At 38.4% G+C, this 17727-nt stretch overlaps 1 protein-coding gene across 1 annotated transcript; it reads left to right on the forward strand.

The window, feature by feature from the left end:
• The first annotated feature begins 132 nt into the window (after nt 1–132).
• Nucleotides 133–16772, forward strand: LOC113021347 (immunoglobulin superfamily member 1-like). Its single transcript, XM_026165967.1, has 16 exons — nt 133–161; nt 250–564; nt 1473–1781; nt 2128–2415; nt 2534–2827; nt 2961–3254; nt 3384–3677; nt 3776–4069; nt 4421–4714; nt 4849–5142; nt 5269–5562; nt 7430–7723; nt 7845–8138; nt 13883–14227; nt 15205–15333; nt 15431–16772. The coding sequence occupies exons 1-16, from the start codon at nt 140–142 to the stop codon at nt 15568–15570; spliced, it is 4194 nt and encodes a 1397-aa protein (XP_026021752.1). The 5' UTR covers nt 133–139; the 3' UTR covers nt 15571–16772.
• The last annotated feature ends 955 nt before the right edge of the window (nt 16773–17727 follow it).

Here is a 17727-nt window from a genome sequence, read left to right on the forward strand (position 1 = left end):
TTGGAAAAATTCAGTTCTTCACTGAAATTCTTGTGTTCTCAAGTTGAATGAACAACAGTTTTACCATTTATGATGTAGAATTTTACATGGACACACTGATGCATCGTTTTGATTCTTCCCTCTAGTCTCTTTTCTCTTCATGACATCTTCACCTGTTGCAGGTTGGTCCATTCTCCCATGTAACAAATTCCTGTTTTTGTTCTGTGGGAAATATTTGGATTTTGAATCTTTGTTATATCTCTCTGACAGATGGTCAGATCAGACTAGCTGGGTCTGGGTCCACTCAGTGCTCTGGAAGAGTTGAAATCTATCACAGTGGCTCCTGGGGAACAGTCTGTGATGATGACTGGGACTTAAATGATGCTGAAGTGGTCTGCAGACAGCTGGGCTGTGGGGCAGCAGTAAATTTCTATCGATCAGCTCACTTTGGTGAAGGTACAGGACAAATCTGGCTTGATAATGTGGCCTGTTCAGGAACTGAAAGTTCTCTAACCACATGTCAACACAGAGGATTTGGGAAACATAACTGTGGACATGGTGAAGATGCTGGTGTCACATGTTCAGGTGAGACGAAAATTTTGTGGTTGGTTCAAGCTTAACACATGAATATGTATCTTTGGACATTTCTTTGAAGCTACTTTAGTCATTGATGCTACAAAATGTCCTAACTCTTCTGTTTTGGTAAATCCAAATCACATTTTCTGACAATCTGATATTATGATTCTAATTATTTTTGGCTTAAAAACAAAATAGACAAAAAAGCAGAGCTCATCTCCAAATGATACAAGTAAACAACTCAGCTAGACTCTTTTTCATTGCTGAGTCCCAAAGATTTTGTTTTTACTGGTAGAGTGTCTGAAGCCATGCATGCAGTGGTTAAGACTGTTGCTTCACAGCGTGAAGATCCTAGTCTGGGTCTTCTCTGTGTGGAGTTTGCATGTTCTCCCCAAGTATTCTAGCTTCCCCAGTCCAAGGTTAAGACATCCATGTGGTTAGATTAATTGGTGATTCTAAACTGACCATGTGTGTAAATGTGTGAATGGTTGGATGAGTTAGCCTCGCGGCAGACTGGTGACCTGTCGAGGTTGCTGCCTGGCTCCTTTTCTATGACAGCTTGTATAGGATAGAGCCCCACTGCAACTCAGAAATGAAAGAAAATCGATGGATGTTTTACCTGCATATGTTACATTCGAGTTTGAATGTTTTTATTCTTAGTTGAGACAGGTTGTAGCAACATTTACTGTATATTCAGTTTGTGTTACTGTCCGTATGTTGTTCCATGGCTCTGACTGTTACACCTGCTAACTCGGAATTTCTCTCTTAATGTGCAACAAAGGACCACCTGTTCGTTTTGCATTTGTTTTAGTTGAGCAAATTCTGCAGGCCTCTCCTGTACATATAGTTTTATCATTTCCATGTGTTTTGTGTGTAAAACATTGAAACTCTGTTAATCTTCTCTAATTTTTTCATAGTTGGACAGATAAGATTAGTTGGATCAACTCAGTGCTCTGGAAGAGTTGAAATCTATCACAGAGGCTCCTGGGGAACAGTGTGTGATGACAGCTGGGACTTAAATGATGCAAAAGTGGTCTGCAGACAGCTGGGCTGTGGGGCAGCAGTAAATACCTATCGATCAGCTCACTTTGGTCAAGGTACAGGACAGATTTGGCTTGACGAAGTGGCCTGTTCAGGAACTGAAAGCTTTCTAACCGCATGTCAGCACAGTGGTTTGGGGAAACATGACTGTGGACATGGTGAGGATGCTGGCGTTGCCTGTTTAGGTGAGAAAAAAGATTCATTTATAAATACTTAATAAGGTATAGATGGTCATCACTTTAGATGTCACACAAAATACTGAAGTAACAACTAATCACTGCTTGAATTAACCATGAACTAAAGATGTTAGATATTAAATGTTGTAATCATTCAATCTTTCTAGAAGAAAATCCAAGCCAAAGGTGTGCGTGAGAGTCTAAATGTTCAAAAACTTTCATTTCTTACATTATTTAAAAAAAATGCATTTTTCTGCTTATTGTGACTACATGCTCACTATTTGCCTCTTTTAATTTTAAAAATGAAAATGAAGATGTTATACATTCAACTCTATGTTGTTTTGCTTTTCAACAGACAAACCAAAACCCAGGATCTCCATTAGTCCTTCTGGTCAAGTTACCTGGGGTCAGAATGTCGCCATCACGTGTTCGATCACAGCTGATCAGTTAAGTGGAGCATTTATCTTCACAAAGACCTCAGGCTCATTCAGCAGGAGAATAACATCAAGCAGAAACTCTGCTACCCTCAGTATCTCTAATGTAAACCTTGACAATGAGGGATCCTACCAGTGTCAGTTTCAGAGGGATTTGATTCCAGACTCCAACGCCCCTCTAAGTGATTCTGTGAGACTCTCAGTGACAGGTAACTTTTGATAAAATTTATACAATTTAATTTAATATAATTTTAATGTAATTCCTAATGACAAGTTCCTTCTTTAGTTTAAAGGAAATATGAACTTTTCACATATATTATTTTTCAGTCAACCTCCCAAAGCCCAGAATCACCAAGAATATTATTGGTGCAGTCACCTGGGGCCAAACTGTGAGCATCACTTGTTCAATCTCAACTCAGCATTTAGGTGGAACATTCACTCTGCAGCAGAGCTCAGGCTCATTCAGGAAAAGCCAAACATCGAGTACAAACTCTGTTACCTTTAATATCCCTCAAGTGACCTTCAGTAATGAGGGATCATACCAGTGTCAGTATCAGACAAGAGTTTCAGGTCGAGACTTCAGATCCCCACAGAGTGACCCTGTCAGAGTTTCTGTTACTGGTAAGAGACAAAGATATTTCCTTTTTTGTTTTCTGTTAACTTTAAATAAAAGTTCAGTTGAAACCAAGTTGGAATGTAAAGTCATACCTTTCCTGAAAGGAAACACTCACTATGTTATTTATTTATTCTTCAGTGATCCTCCCAAAGCCCAGCATCTCTAAGAGGCCAGCTGGAGAGTTGACCTGGGGTCAAGATGTTAGTGTCACTTGTTCAATCTCAACTCAGCATTTAGGTGGAACATTCACTCTGCAGCAGACCTCAGGCTCATTCAGGAAAAGCCAAACATCGAGTACAAACTCTGTTACCTTCAACATCCCTCAAGTGACCTTCAGTAATGAGGGATCGTATCAGTGTCAGTATCAGACAAGAGTTTCAAGTCGAGACTTCAACTCCCCTCAAAGTGATTCAATCAGACTCTCTGTTACAGGTAAGGAGGAACTTTAGTTGGTCTTTTTCTTTTCATCATCTCAAATAGATTAATTAAAACAACAACAATTTGAAATATAGAGCTAAACCTCAGAAAGGCAAATATATGATTTTGTGTTTTGTGTTTCAGTGATCCTCCCCAAGCCCAGCATCTCCATGATTCCTGTGGGGAATGTGACCTGGGGCCAAACTGTTAGCATCACTTGTTCAATCTCCACTCAGCATTTAGGTGGAACATTCACTCTGCAGCAGAGCTCAGGCTCATTCAGGAAAAGCCAAACATCGAGTACAAACTCTGCTACCTTTAATATCCCTCAAGTGACCTTCAGTAATGAGGGATCGTACCAGTGTCAGTATCAGACAAGAGTTTCAGGTCGAGAATTCAGATCCCCTCAAAGTGATTCAATCAGACTCTCTGTTACAGGTAAGGAGGAACTTTAGTTGGTCTTTTTCTTTTCATCATCTCAATTTGAAATATAGAGCTAAACCTCAGAAAGGCAAATATATGATTTTGTGTTTCAGTGATCCTCCCCAAGCCCAGCATCTCCATGATTCCTGTGGGGAATGTGACCTGGGGCCAAACTGTTAGCATCACTTGTTCAATCTCAACTCAGCATTTAGGTGGAACATTCACTCTGCAGCAGAGCTCAGGCTCATTCAGGAAAAGCCAAACATCGAGTACAAACTCTGCTACCTTTAATATCCCTCAAGTGACCTTCAGTAATGAGGGATCGTACCAGTGTCAGTATCAGACAAGGATTTCAAGCAGAGACTTCAGCTCCCCTCAAAGTGATTCTGTTAGAATCTCTGCTACTGGTAAGAACTGAAATGTGAAATTTTCTATTTGGGCAGACTGCTGATGAAATGTTAAAGAAGTTGTAAGTCAGCTTCTATCAGCCTACAAGACTATAAGTGCACTTGATCCACTCATTTGTCAGAATGATTTGCAAGGTTTCAATTAGTTGGATTTTCTGAAAGAAAACAATAGCATGGAATTTGGCTAAATACAGGGTAAATTTACATTTAGTAACATTGGCTGGACAGTCGAAAGGGAAAATATATTTTCCAATCATTGTTTCAATGTGTATTCATGTAGTTCACAAAGGCAATGAAAGAAGCTAGGAAGATATCACTTTTCTCACAGACCACTATTCGGTTATTTCTCAGTGATCCTCCCCAAGCCCAGCATCTCCATGATTCCTGTGGGGAATGTGACCTGGGGCCAAGACGTTAGCATCACTTGTTCAATCTCCACTCAGCATTTAGGTGGAACATTCACTCTGCAGCAGAGCTCAGGCTCATTCAGGAAAAGCCAAACATCGAGTACAAACTCTGCTACCTTTAATATCCCTCAAGTGACCTTCAGTAATGAGGGATCGTACCAGTGTCAGTATCAGACAAGAGTTTCAGGTCGAGACTTCAGATCCCCACAGAGTGACCCTGTCAGAGTTTCTGTTACTGGTAAGAGACAAAGATATTTCCTTTTTTTGTTTTCTGTTAACTTTAAATAAAAGTTCAGTTGAAACCAAGTTGGAATGTAAAGTCATACCTTTCCTGAAAGGAAACACTCACTATGTTATTTATTTATTCTTCAGTGATCCTACCAAAGCCCAGCATCTCTAAGAGGCCAGCTGGAGAGTTGACCTGGGGTCAAGACGTTAGCATCACTTGTTCAATCTCAACTCAGCATTTAGGTGGAACATTCACTCTGCAGCAGAGCTCAGGCTCATTCAGGAAAAGCCAAACATCGAGTACAAACTCTGCTACCTTTAATATCCCTCAAGTGACCTTCAGTAATGAGGGTTCGTACCAGTGTCAGTATCAGACAAGAGTTTCAGGTCAAGACTTCAGCTCCCCTCAAAGTGATTCTGTCAGAGTTTCTGTTACTGGTAAGAGACAAAGATATTTCCTTTTTTGTTACCTTTAAATAAACGTTAAATTGAAAGCAAGCTAAAACATAAACTCATACCTTTCCTCAAAGGAAACACTCACTAATTTATTTATTTATTCTTCAGTGATCCTCCCCAAGCCCAGCATCTCCATGATTCCTGTGGGGAATGTGACCTGGGGTCAAGACGTTAGCATCACTTGTTCAATCTCAACTCAGCATTTAGGTGGAACATTCACTCTGCAGCAGAGTTCAGGCTCATTCAGGAAAAGCCAAACATCGAGTACAAACTCTGCTACCTTTAATATCCCTCAAGTGACCTTCAGTAATGAGGGATCGTATCAGTGTCAGTATCAGACAAGAGTTTCAGGTCAAGACTTCAGCTCCCCTCAAAGTGATTCTGTTAGAATCTCTGCTACTGGTAAGAACTGAAATGTGAAATTTTCTATTTGGGCAGACTGCTGATGAAATGTTAAAGAAGTTGTAAGTCAGCTTCTATCAGCCTACAAGACTATAAGTGCACTTGATCCACTCATTTGTCAGAATGATTTGCAAGGTTTCAATTAGTTGGATTTTCTGAAAGAAAACAATAGCATGGAATTTGGCTAAATACAGGGTAAATTTACATTTAGTAACATTGGCTGGACAGTCGAAAGGGAAAATATATTTTCCAATCATTGTTTCAATGTGTATTCATGTAGTTCACAAAGGCAATGAAAGAAGCTAGGAAGATATCACTTTTCTCACAGACCACTATTCGGTTATTTCTCAGTGATCCTCCCCAAGCCCAGCATCTCCATGATTCCTGTGGGGAATGTGACCTGGGGCCAAGACGTTAGCATCACTTGTTCAATCTCCACTCAGCATTTAGGTGGAACATTCACTCTGCAGCAGAGCTCAGGCTCATTCAGGAAAAGCCAAACATCGAGTACAAACTCTGTTACCTTTAATATCCCTCAAGTAGGGCTGCCACAAACGATTATTTTGATAGTCGACTAGTCACCAATTATTTTTGCGATTAGTCGACTAATCAGATCATCATCCGTTGGACGTAAAACTACAGCTTATTGCACCAGCAGCATCTGCTCTTATATAACTATCATTAGCTTACAGCTTTAAGTGTTTAAGGTCTGTGCTAACTAAAAATAAAGACAAGATGATAGTTTATTAAATTTTAATGAAATTTGCAGATTGTTTCGGTGAAGTTTAATAAACTCCTTGCTATCTAAAATATAACAGGACACTGGAGTATATTCTGGAGCATCTCACACTTCTGATAATCAGTTGTCTGCTTGACGTTTATTCAGCTGTGTAAAAACTATAACTTTAATCTCAGACAAACTGATTTACTCAGGAACAAATAAAATACTAAAAAAAAAAAAGCCAAACAATAACATTTTAAGTTATCTAAGTGACTCATATATATTTAACCTGAGTAGCGAAAGACAGCGGTGGGTTTGAAAACGATTTGCGGGGAGTCCGGTGTTCTCACGGTGCTAGTGAGCCTAGCCCCCGGCTCGCTAACGAGCTAGTGGGTAACAGATGTCTCCGAAAACGTCGGAGCGCTTTTGAAAATATGTGGTGTCCTGATAAACTGAGCAGATATTTGAGGTTTACACAGCTACATTCTCGCCTGAAAATATGTTAAACGTTTATTTTGTGACCCAGAAAGAATAATAAGAGTAACATTAAAACTAACTAGCTGCCGCCATTGTTGGAAACTGCGCTGGGACACAACTGCTTCTTCTTCTTCTTCGGGGTTTAACGGTAGCTGACATCCTTGTACATGCAATGCTGCCATCTTCTGTTTCAGTCCGTTATTAAACTCTTAAATCCTGCCACTTATTCCTGCGTCTTTTGTGATCTTACAAAGCTTCAAACGACGCGTCGACTATTAAATCAGTCGTCGACGATTTTGATAGTCGACGTAATCGTGACTAGTCGACAAATCGTGGCAGCCCTACCCTCAAGTGACCTTCAGTAATGAGGGATCGTACCAGTGTCAGTATCAGACAAGAGTATCAAGTCGAGACTTCAGATCCCTACAAAGTGATTCCGTCGGAGTTTCTGTTACTGGTAAAAATTGAAATGTAAAATTTTCGGCTGATTGCTGATGAAATGTTAAAGAACTGTAAGTCTCCATTTCTCAACCGAAAGTTATCCTTTCAGCCTCTGTGCCACTGTCACCTTAATTGAAATGGAATTGAGTTGACAGGAAGCTAAAGTGAAATGAAACTCATACCTTTTCTAAGATGAAACACCCACTATGTTATTTATTTATTTTTCAGTGATCCTCCCAAATCCCACCATCACATCAAACACTGGTGGTGCAGTAACCTGGGGTCAAGATGTTAGCATCACTTGTTCAATCTCAACTCAGCATTTAGGTGGAACATTCACTCTGCAGCAGAGCTCAGGCTCATTCAGGAAAACCCAAACATCAAGCACAAACTCTGCTGTCTTCAGAATCCCTGAAGTGAATTTCAATAATGAGGGATTGTATCAGTGCCAGTATCAGACAAGGGTTTCAGGGCGAGAATTCAGCTCCCCTCAAAGCAGTTCTGTCAGAATATCTGTTACATGTAAGAAAAAAGATTTGCCTATTATGATTTATCATTTATGTGGATGAATACTGAAATTCAATTTAGTGAGTTATTCCTCACCAAAAAGAAAATAAACTAATAATGTGTTATATTTCTTCAGTGATCCTCCCAAAGCCCAGTGTCTTCGTGATGCCTGTGGGGAAGGTGACTTGGGGACATTGCGTTAGCATCACTTGTTCAATCTCTACTCAGCATTTAGGTGGAACATTCACTCTGCAGCAGAGCTCAGGCTCATTCAGGAAAAGCCAAACATCGAGTACAAACTCTGCGTCCTTCAACATCACTGAAGTGAACTTCAGTAATGAGGGATCGTACCAGTGTCAGTATCAGACAAGAGTATCAAGTCAAGACTTCAGCTCTCCAAAAAGTGACCCTGTCGGATTGTCTGTTGCTGGTAAGAGAAACCTATTTTCTTTAACTCAAAATGAAAGTTGAGATGTTAAGTAAGATATGTAATTCCATAAACCTTTTCTTTACTGTTACAGAAGAAATCTGATTAGCAAACTTAACGGTGACTTTAGCAAAGATGGCAAGTTAAAAATACAAAAACAACATCATCAGTAGATTATGCTGATGAGATAGAGCAAAATACTTGAGTTTCCAGACTCTGAGAAAGAACTTTAGTTAAATTGCTGGGGTTTTCTCAGTTGTATTATTGAGTGTCTACCTTACAATATACCGGTAAAGCGCCTTGAGGCACAGTATAAATAAAGCCTAATTGAATGGCTAGATAAAGCTGGGTATTATGTGCATAGCATTGACAATGTATGCTATGTCTTGTAATGATACCACGTAAGTGAAGCATGTATAATGCAAACAGAATTTGTCCTAGCAAGTGTAACCCCCCTCAGTCTCTATTTCCGGTGCTGTATGAGTAAAACTCTCTGGACTCGAGATGGGTAGGGCTCAGGCGTGGTTTATTCCCCTTTTTGTGGGTCTCTGCAATAACATGGGACATGAATAACAATGGGTTTCCAGCAACAGGATTCCGCCCAAACACAGCAAAAGCTTCATTGCTACTAACGGATAAGCTAATGATCGTATAGTGGAACTCTCAGTTTTCTTAAAATAAATAAAAAACAAATATTGATTGAAAAATAAAATGGCAACAAAACTTATCACGGAAAATAAAATAGAAACATTACTGCATTGTGGTTTAGGTAACAAAAGAGAAATTAATTCACTTAAATGCACATTCATGTAAATATAAATAAACTTCCAGACCAAAGCCAAAATTTCCTTTCATGTACAATAGTAAATGGAACAATGCTGCCATCTACTGGGCAAAACTTAATAAGCAGTATTTCTTGAACAGAATTAGCCTGCAGCTCAACCAAATACATGTTTCAAATACACATACCTGCAATAACATGGGACATGAATAACCATGAGTTTCCAGCAACAGGATTCTGCCCAAACTATCAAGAGAAGTTTCAAAATTATTAGACACGACAGTCTCCTCTAGCTGTTAGCTGCTAGCTCAGCGTGTCCATTTTTCCTACCGTCTAACCCATAATTGCAAAACAAGGTCATAAAACTGAAATCTACTCAGATGCTACTGTATGGGCAGTTCATGCTGTTAATGCACTGTCATGTTAACTTCAATGAGGATTTTCAAATATGTTTTAAACTCATGTTCAGTCAGGGCGGACTGAGGAAGAACTTACCACAGCAAAAGCTTCATTGCTACTAACTAGCTTAGGGAAAGCCCGTTTACCAGTAGCAGACTTCCGCTGCGGAGTTTCAAAATAAAAGTTTCAAAATAAACCCATGGTTGCGATCCCAAGTTTAACAGGAATTTAACAACAACAAAACCATATTCATTCTTTTACATCGTTACACAAGGAACAATCTGGAACTCCATAATTAAACTTAGTGTTTGAAGAAGACTGTCCATTTACATGAACAAACTGGAATCTATTAATCAGATATAATGCAAACTACTGCATTGCAGTACCTTTATTTCGTATAGCATGCTCTAAGCATTGTATTGGAGATTATATATCGGAATTTCAGGAGCAGGATGTTACCTCGAAACCAGAGGTGAGTAGTAACGAGCTACATTTACTCCGTTACATTTACTTGAGTAAGTTTTGTTCTGAAAAAAACATTGTGTGTATTTTTTATCATAACTCTGGTTTTACGTGGCCCATCGACACAATTCCAAAAACTGGTATGTAGTTTGAAGTCCGCACTTTCGACCCAAGTTGAAATGGAGACTCTGACTCGCTGCATCTTGTAGCTGTGTCGTCTTAAATCGGTCGTATGATTTTGACGCGCCGGCGCGTCCGGTGACCCCACACAGCAAATCCAGCATGTCCAAATTAACACTGTCAGATTTGATTTCAACACTATTAAAGTGTCTATATGGGTCCACACCAGAGAGTGTTAATTTAACTCTTTTTGGAGAGTTGGTACGTTAACTCTGATTTAGTGTTAAACACCAAATCTGTCTGGAGTTGATAATTTAACACTTGGTGTTAAGAGTTTATATATTAACTCTCAAAGAGTATTTTAGTTTAACTACGTAAGAGTTATCTTCTAATTCATTCTAAATAGCGGGAATTTTACTGTTCTGAACTAGAAATTTCTTTTGGAAATAAACATTTACTAAAAAGATGCAATGGTTTTTGAAAAACATTTATTCTGAACTGTGCACCACAATTTCAAAACATTTTCTGAAAGATGTAACAGTATACATGTTCTCACTTTCATTAGAATTTTGTTTATCAAAAGGTCTGACATGGTAAATGCAAATAACAGCATTCTCATCACTTATTTCTTCAATACAATACGCATGTCCTTCATTCATCCCTTTGTGGAACTTCAACGCACTTCTGCTCTCCCCCATATTCCATCTTCACAAGCATATCCTGTGTGGAGATTGAATAAAAATTAGTTGACATTAATTAATGGCATAAATAATCCAGCAAACAATTGCAGCACAGTAAAAAAAAAAAAGGAATCCTCTTTGAGCCATTACTTGTGTAAAGTATTTTCCCAAAAGACAAGGACACAGGCAACAGGTAATACTGAACTAAATGTAAAACCTCAACCTTTTTCATTTTTACCTAAACCGTGTGCACAAAACTCTGGAGGGATCTATGCTACCGTAGAACCCAGTCAGGACGTCAGCTACTGCTGTTTGCTCGTTTTTTTTATTTTTATGGGCGATCGTTTTCAGGCTTCAAGTAGCACCATTATACCAACATTTCACATTCTACACATTGTTTTAGGTGTATTTGACCAAAAGTTTGACTGAAAATTCACATGCAAGCTTTTTTTCAAGGCTGTGGTATTTGCCCGCAAACAATACCTTTCAGCTAGCTAAAACAGAATATTATGCTTTCACCGAGCAACATGGCTAATGCCTTTCACACAGCTTTGTCTCAACTCCAAAGAGCCACAGAAGTAAAAGCTCATAATAATAATTGAAACAATCTTTGAAAAAATGACTTACCAAGCATGGCAAACAACTCAAATATGTAGAGCAAAATGTTCTGAAACGGCTTCACTTCAGCTTCGATTGGAGCCGTGCTGAGGGCGGAGTCTGTGAATTTACTCTGTTGGTGTCATAGCCCCTGTAGGAGTTCAGAGTTAAGAGGTCAAGAGTTAATGTTTCCATTGTAACACCTCCAGATTTGACAGAGAAACACTAATTTTTAACATTAGATTTTAACTACTATCATTTTACACCTCAGAGTTACATTAAAAGAATGTGACTCTGCTTAGAGTAAAATTAACTCTACTTTTGCAAGAAGACTATTAACACCAAAACATTTAACACTTTTGAATTTGCTGTGCAGAGGGTTAAAGTCAGTTACAGCACTTTCAGAAAGACGTCTACTGTGATGACGTCTAATCATCACAGTTTCTATGCTATATGTTAGAACAAGATCTAAAGTGTTACTAAAGCGGTGAGTGGGTTCTTTTAGATTTTGAGCAAAGCCTAATAAAAGAATAAATGCCATGTTGAGGCTGTCATTTTTAGCCTGTACATGGATGTTAAAATCAGCCACAATCCTTTTTTTATCTGAATTGAGCAATAAATCAGATAAAACGTCTGACGTCTGTGTAAGGTCCAGGTGGACGATAGATGATAACAAATAAGACTGGTTTTTGAGTTTTCCAATTAGGGTGGACAAGGCTAAGCATCACGCTTTCAAATGAATTCAAATACTCTCTGGGTCTTTGGTTGATTGATAAGCTGGTGTGGAAAATTGCTGCCATACCGCCCCTCAGCCTGTGCTTCGAGGATTCTGAAGGAGGCATTGATTCATTTAAGCTAACGTAATCAATCTGCTGCAACCAGGTTTCTGTAAGCAGTCTAAAGTGATTTGTTGATCAATTATTCATTCCTTTACCAACAAGGACTTGGATGAGAGAGACCTAATTTTTAATAATCTGCATTTCACTATTCTACTCTTTGGTGTGAAAGTGGATATTGCATTATTCTTTCTTTGTGATTTTTCATGTTTAAGTGATTTTTTTCCCGATTTTTAGTTTGTTTTAAGACACAGTCTCTAAGGGGATGGCCGCCGGGATGATTTTAGGGAGACAACAGGAGGAGAGAAGTTGCAGAGGCATATTTAACTGCAACTCTGCTTCTCTGGATAGTCACATTTTGTGGGGTTTGGCCAAACAAATCGGCCAAATTTCCATGAGATGAGAGAGCTGCTCCATTCGAAGTGGGATGGATGTCATCTCTCCTGACAAAACAGGGTTAGGGTTAAAAATCCTCCAGTACGTTTGCATAAAAAATATGGTAGTGCTATACTAATATGATAATAAAAGCATTTTTAAAAAGCTCTATTTTCTGTTGTCTATAATGTAGAGGGTAACTTTTCCTCCACAACTAAACAGGAAAATCAGTAGAGTGAAGGGTTAAAGCAGGATTCGCCAGTGCAAATGGTGGCGAAACCCTAAGATCAGTTGTAGTGGCTCAGCGTGAGGAAAAGAATCATAACTCATAATAACTGAATAATAATTAACGTGAGGTCCAGTAGATTTTCTTAATGTGGAGGCAGCTCTTTGTGGATTTGCACAACTGCATTCAAAAAGATTTGAGCAGATCTTTCACATCTACCTTACAATATAAAGCGCCTTGTTGTTGTGATTTGGTGCTGTATAAATAAATTGAAAATGAAAATTGAAATTGAACACAATCTCTTTCCTAAACTAACCGTATACTGTATACAATTGGTGCAAAGGTCGAATTTAGTGAATTGATCTATGCATCATCAGCTTTAATGCAGATTAATTTCCTTTACTTCATGTAACCTAACACTAACCATGAGCACCACAGCCACTGTGCACAAGCCCAAGACAGTACAACAAGCTGACCTGTTTATCCCGGACAAAACTACCCAATATTTTTATGCAACATTGAAATAACACAAAGTTAGTAGAGCTTAATTTATTTTGCAGGATGTTTCACAATAAAACGTTTTTTTTAATCAAAACACATCATGTACAAATCCCATATGTAATTCGACTTATGATATTAAATGTAATCTTAAATTTGCAGTTAATTTAGTGTCACAGTCCTTACCTTTTGTGTCTCTGTTGATCTTGAGCTGATAGAAATGTTACATTTGGAATTACCTGCCAATTAAAAAACATTACTTCCAAAGTGCTTGCTCCTCTTCTTCAGGACTAGCTGCTGAAGTACCGTGACTTAACTTGTGTAATTTACAGGCACCTGCACTCATTCCAGCCCACTTTAACCCCCAAGTATAAACACTATAAAAGACACTGTTGAATATAATATGTGTTTTGAAAATGTAAGGATGAAAAGTAAAAAGTTGCCAGAAAATTAAATACTCAAGCAGAATTCCATGGTAGACTATTTTGAGAGCAGTGCTTAAAAGTGGACTTTTATGTTTTTATAGCTCCAGCTACAATAACCCCTGTTCCCTGCTGGACAATCTCACCTTGCAAAGTCTGTACATTTTGTTACAGCACTCTAATCCAACAGCATATCGATTACAAATGGCAGTGGAACTTTTCAATTAGTTTTTCCTACAGAATATAACCCAGAAATATCAGCTTCACTTCAGCTTGTTTAATAGTTTCAATGTATCTTCAGAATCCTTAATCGACCCTAAATTGTGTTTACTCTGTCTCACTTTTACCCAGTGACACTGCAGCAGCCCAGCATCTGCCTGACATCTCCTAACACTGGGCTGGTCTGGGGTCCTGAAGGTGTAGAGGTCATCAGAGGTGATGACTTTGTCTTCACCTGCTCCATTTCCTCCCACTTTCCTGGAGGGGTTTTCTCCCTCATCTTCTCGGGCTCCAACATCACAGAGACCAAGCCAGCTGTCAATAACTCAGCCTCCTTTACTTTTCCTGAAGCTGACTATGAACACCAGGGCAACTACAGCTGTGTGTATGAGGTCGTAGTTGTCTCGAGGAAATTCACCTCAACCTTCACAGCAATGAGTGTCACCATTAAGAAGGCTGGATTGAAGCTGTACTTAAGTAAGACCTATAATTGATTTGAAAATTACCCTAAAAAACAAATATATTCTCTGGGTGTCCGTTGAGCTCAGGGCATCCTCAGAAAACCATTATTATTAATGACACTGGTGGCTGTTCGGTGAAGTGCCACCTAACATGCATTTTTATGAGAACTCCCAAAACAGGGATGAGACATACACAAGGCATTCCTCACTATTATATTGCTTGGTGACATGTACTTGATGTTATACGAACCGGTGGGATTGACTGTATTGGTTAGTAACAGTTAAACATAGGGTAATAAAAAGAAAAGTTCACTTGGATGTTACGAACCAGCTAATGCTATATACATGCTGCATATCTCAGTAAAATTGAGGTAGCTAAGCTAACCTTTTGGTGATGATAAAGTTAGCAAAAATGTGATTAGCTGGCCAACTCATCAGCACCACAAAAATCTGCTTAGTTGTTACTCCATCTGCTAAAATGAATTGAAAATGGCCAGTTAAGTTACCAGACCAATCTTTGTTGGACCGTCTTTCTTCTGGCTAGTACTGACTTATCTGTTCATGGCCTTGGTTTACTTACCTTAATGTTGTTATTTACTTTTTTTTGGTCACTAGCGAAAAAAACCTGTCTCAGTCAATAATTGTGTTTTTTGCTTTTTTTTTGCTTTGTCATTTGTTTTGTGCTAACAGCCAGTTGTTTGTGTTCTGTGTACTATGGTTACTCATTGTTGACCCTGAAACTACAAGAGAGTCACTTAGGCAAGGCAAATGGGAGGAAGTGTTTTAAATCATATCCTGTGGCCTGACCAATCCTTCACATAGAAATCAGTGTAGAGACTGTGAGAGGCAACTGCTGTCGGGGAAGACAAGAGAAGTTAGGATACACTCCACTCAGACAGTGGCAATATAAAACATTTAATATCTGAGAAAAACATTTCTACTGTATGTTAAATAACACAAATTTCATGTTTTTCTCATGTTTTTCTGTTGTAGTGAGTATGATCACGATCGTCTCAGTCTCAGCGCCCCTATTGCTGCTTCTGCTGGTCCTGACTGTGGTCTTCCTGGTCTGCAGGAGAAGGAAACAAGCTGAGAAGTCTGAAGACCTTGTCCATTTTCAAAGTGTGTGCGCACAGAGTTACAGTACATTACAATAACAGATGAACTGAGAAAGTATTTCAATTTGCTGACGTATGATATTCTAATGTTTGTGTTGCAGTTATTTCAAACAATTACACCATTGATGGTGAGGAAGAGCCGCATTATATCAGTTTTAAGCAGAACGACACAACGAAGAAGGTGGATCAAGGACAGTGTATGAAGACAGTTGTGTGTGAAGAGGATCATGATCATGAGTGAAAAAGAAAATGAAAGGGCAGCCAACTTTTTATTTTCAGTTGGAGTAGAAGTGAAACCTGACCTGTTCAAAAACAGAATAAATACCACAGCACGATAATACTTTTAATAATTCAGTCATTATCAGCCCAAATGTGCTCTCTGTGTTGCTTAGAAAAAGATTTCTTAGTTTATAAATAATTATGAAACACTCAGCAAATACTGAGACTTAAAGTCTCAGTATTTGCATTATTAATCATTATCGCAGGTCAAGGTCATAGGCCACTGTTCTATCATAGGACTCAGTGTTTAAATGTAATGATATTTGATTATTCTTTCTAAAGGAAAATGCTAATGAGACATGTGTACCAAATATTGATAGAATTATCAAAAATACAAATTCTGAATTTTAGGCAAAAAGTGAACAACTATAAAAATAAACTTACAAATAATCAAAGAGCTGTGTACATTTTGGTATGTAACACAGTAACGCTAAATTTATTAATTATTCAGTTATTCCAGTCAAAACACAGAGGATAGTTCCAGCAAATCACACTTTACTTTTATATAACTAAGTGAGGTGAGTGGTCACACACAGTTACATTACTTACACTCGGTAGCTATCCTCAGGTTGAAGAGTGCTGAGCTCCACGTAGCTATGATCTATTTTATACTGTATTCTAATAACAAGTGATGTGTAAGTTGATGCACTTATTATAGCAAATAATAATCATTTTCATCATCATCATCATCATCATCATCATCATCATCGTTGTTGCTAAATTTAAATGTAACCTCATCATTTGTGGTTTTAATCATTGTGTCATTACTGTGCACATGGATGTTGTTCAGCTTTACTCCAAATTCAAATAAAGGCTGCTGCCAAAATATCGAAATGCTTAAATCTCATTACACACATAAAGAATTTCGACTATTTAGGAAATTATTAATAAACTAATGAAACAATTGTGTTTAGATTTCTTTTTGGCTGATAGCTTTTTTAAAGACGGGGTGGGGGGTATTATTTTCACGTTGGACTTTTTTTGCTCTAAATAAGTGTAAACTGCATTTAAAGGGTCACTTTACCCAAACCGGCTAGAAAGCAACCCGAAGATTCTAACCTTACTAATCATTTTAATTACACATAATTACACATTCGAGTAACACACAACAGGTCGTGTGTGCGTGCATATTGTAAAATTATGATATTATTTTATGCCATGTTATACCCCTAATTAAAGATTGTGAATTATTATGTAGTTTTAGTTTGCATTATTCTCCTGAATTAGAAGAAGCTGATAACTATTGCATTAGTTAAACTGATTTGCATTACATTAAATTGCTGACTTGTTGTGAATGAATGATATTGTTTTATGATGCATTATATTGCTGAGTTATAAGAAATACTGTTCGCAGAAGGTTATTGTCTAATTTGTCTGAGTAGAAGAGAATAGAGTGTGCTGGAGTTTTCTGCCCCATTTCAGCAGGAGCAGATAAACAGGGAGCCAAGGTCGTAGCTTAGGCGCTGTGTGAGAGAAAGCATGTGAATGTTTAGGCTTTTTATGATAAGGTGGAGGCACCAGAGGCTATAAAAGTTTGAGCAATGCTCCACCATTTTGAGATTTTGAGGCTGTCTGCATCAGTGTCCATCTCCCACGTGTGTGATCATTAAATCATCGTTTGACTCAACCCGACCGGACCAGTGTTGTTATTGTGGTTTTTTCTCTTGTCTCCATCCCCAATATTTTGAACCTTAACATTTTGGGGGCTCGTCCTGTGGTATTGGGGTGGAATTTAAAAGTTTGGACGGTCCGAGGTTGTCGAACGGACAGGCACGAGCCAGTGGTCTGATTTGAGTGGACAAAAGCCGGCTTATCTAAAGGTAAGGCACTACCTGTTGAATTATTTCCAAAATGTGCCAAATTGGATATGACTAAATTAAAGTCTACTCACTGAAATTACTGGTAGAGTGTCTGTTTTGATTTTGATGAGAATCACCGTGTGTTATGCAGTTAAAGTTGCTTAAGAATGTTTAATGAAGTTGAAGAAATATGAAACTGTTCTGGAGGTAACAGATATAATGTTGGGTTGGAGTCCCTGGATATTGAGCTGAAGGCTCAGGTAGTTTGGTAGGGAAATTAGGACAGAAACTGTTCTGGAGGAAACAGATACTGTTTAATT

Source organism: Astatotilapia calliptera, chromosome 4, assembly GCF_900246225.1.
Source record: "Astatotilapia calliptera chromosome 4, fAstCal1.2, whole genome shotgun sequence".
Lineage (NCBI taxonomy): Eukaryota > Metazoa > Chordata > Actinopteri > Cichliformes > Cichlidae > Astatotilapia > Astatotilapia calliptera.

Bases quoted from the DNA above. Each gene is read 5' to 3' on its own strand.
- LOC113021347 (XM_026165967.1), top strand. From the start codon at position 140: ATGACATCTTCACCTGTTGCAG. The intron at 8,139-13,882 runs GTAAGAGAAACC...ACTTTTACCCAG, and splicing joins TGTCGGATTGTCTGTTGCTG to TGACACTGCAGCAGCCCAGC. The intron at 14,228-15,204 runs GTAAGACCTATA...TTTCTGTTGTAG, and splicing joins TGGATTGAAGCTGTACTTAA to TGAGTATGATCACGATCGTC.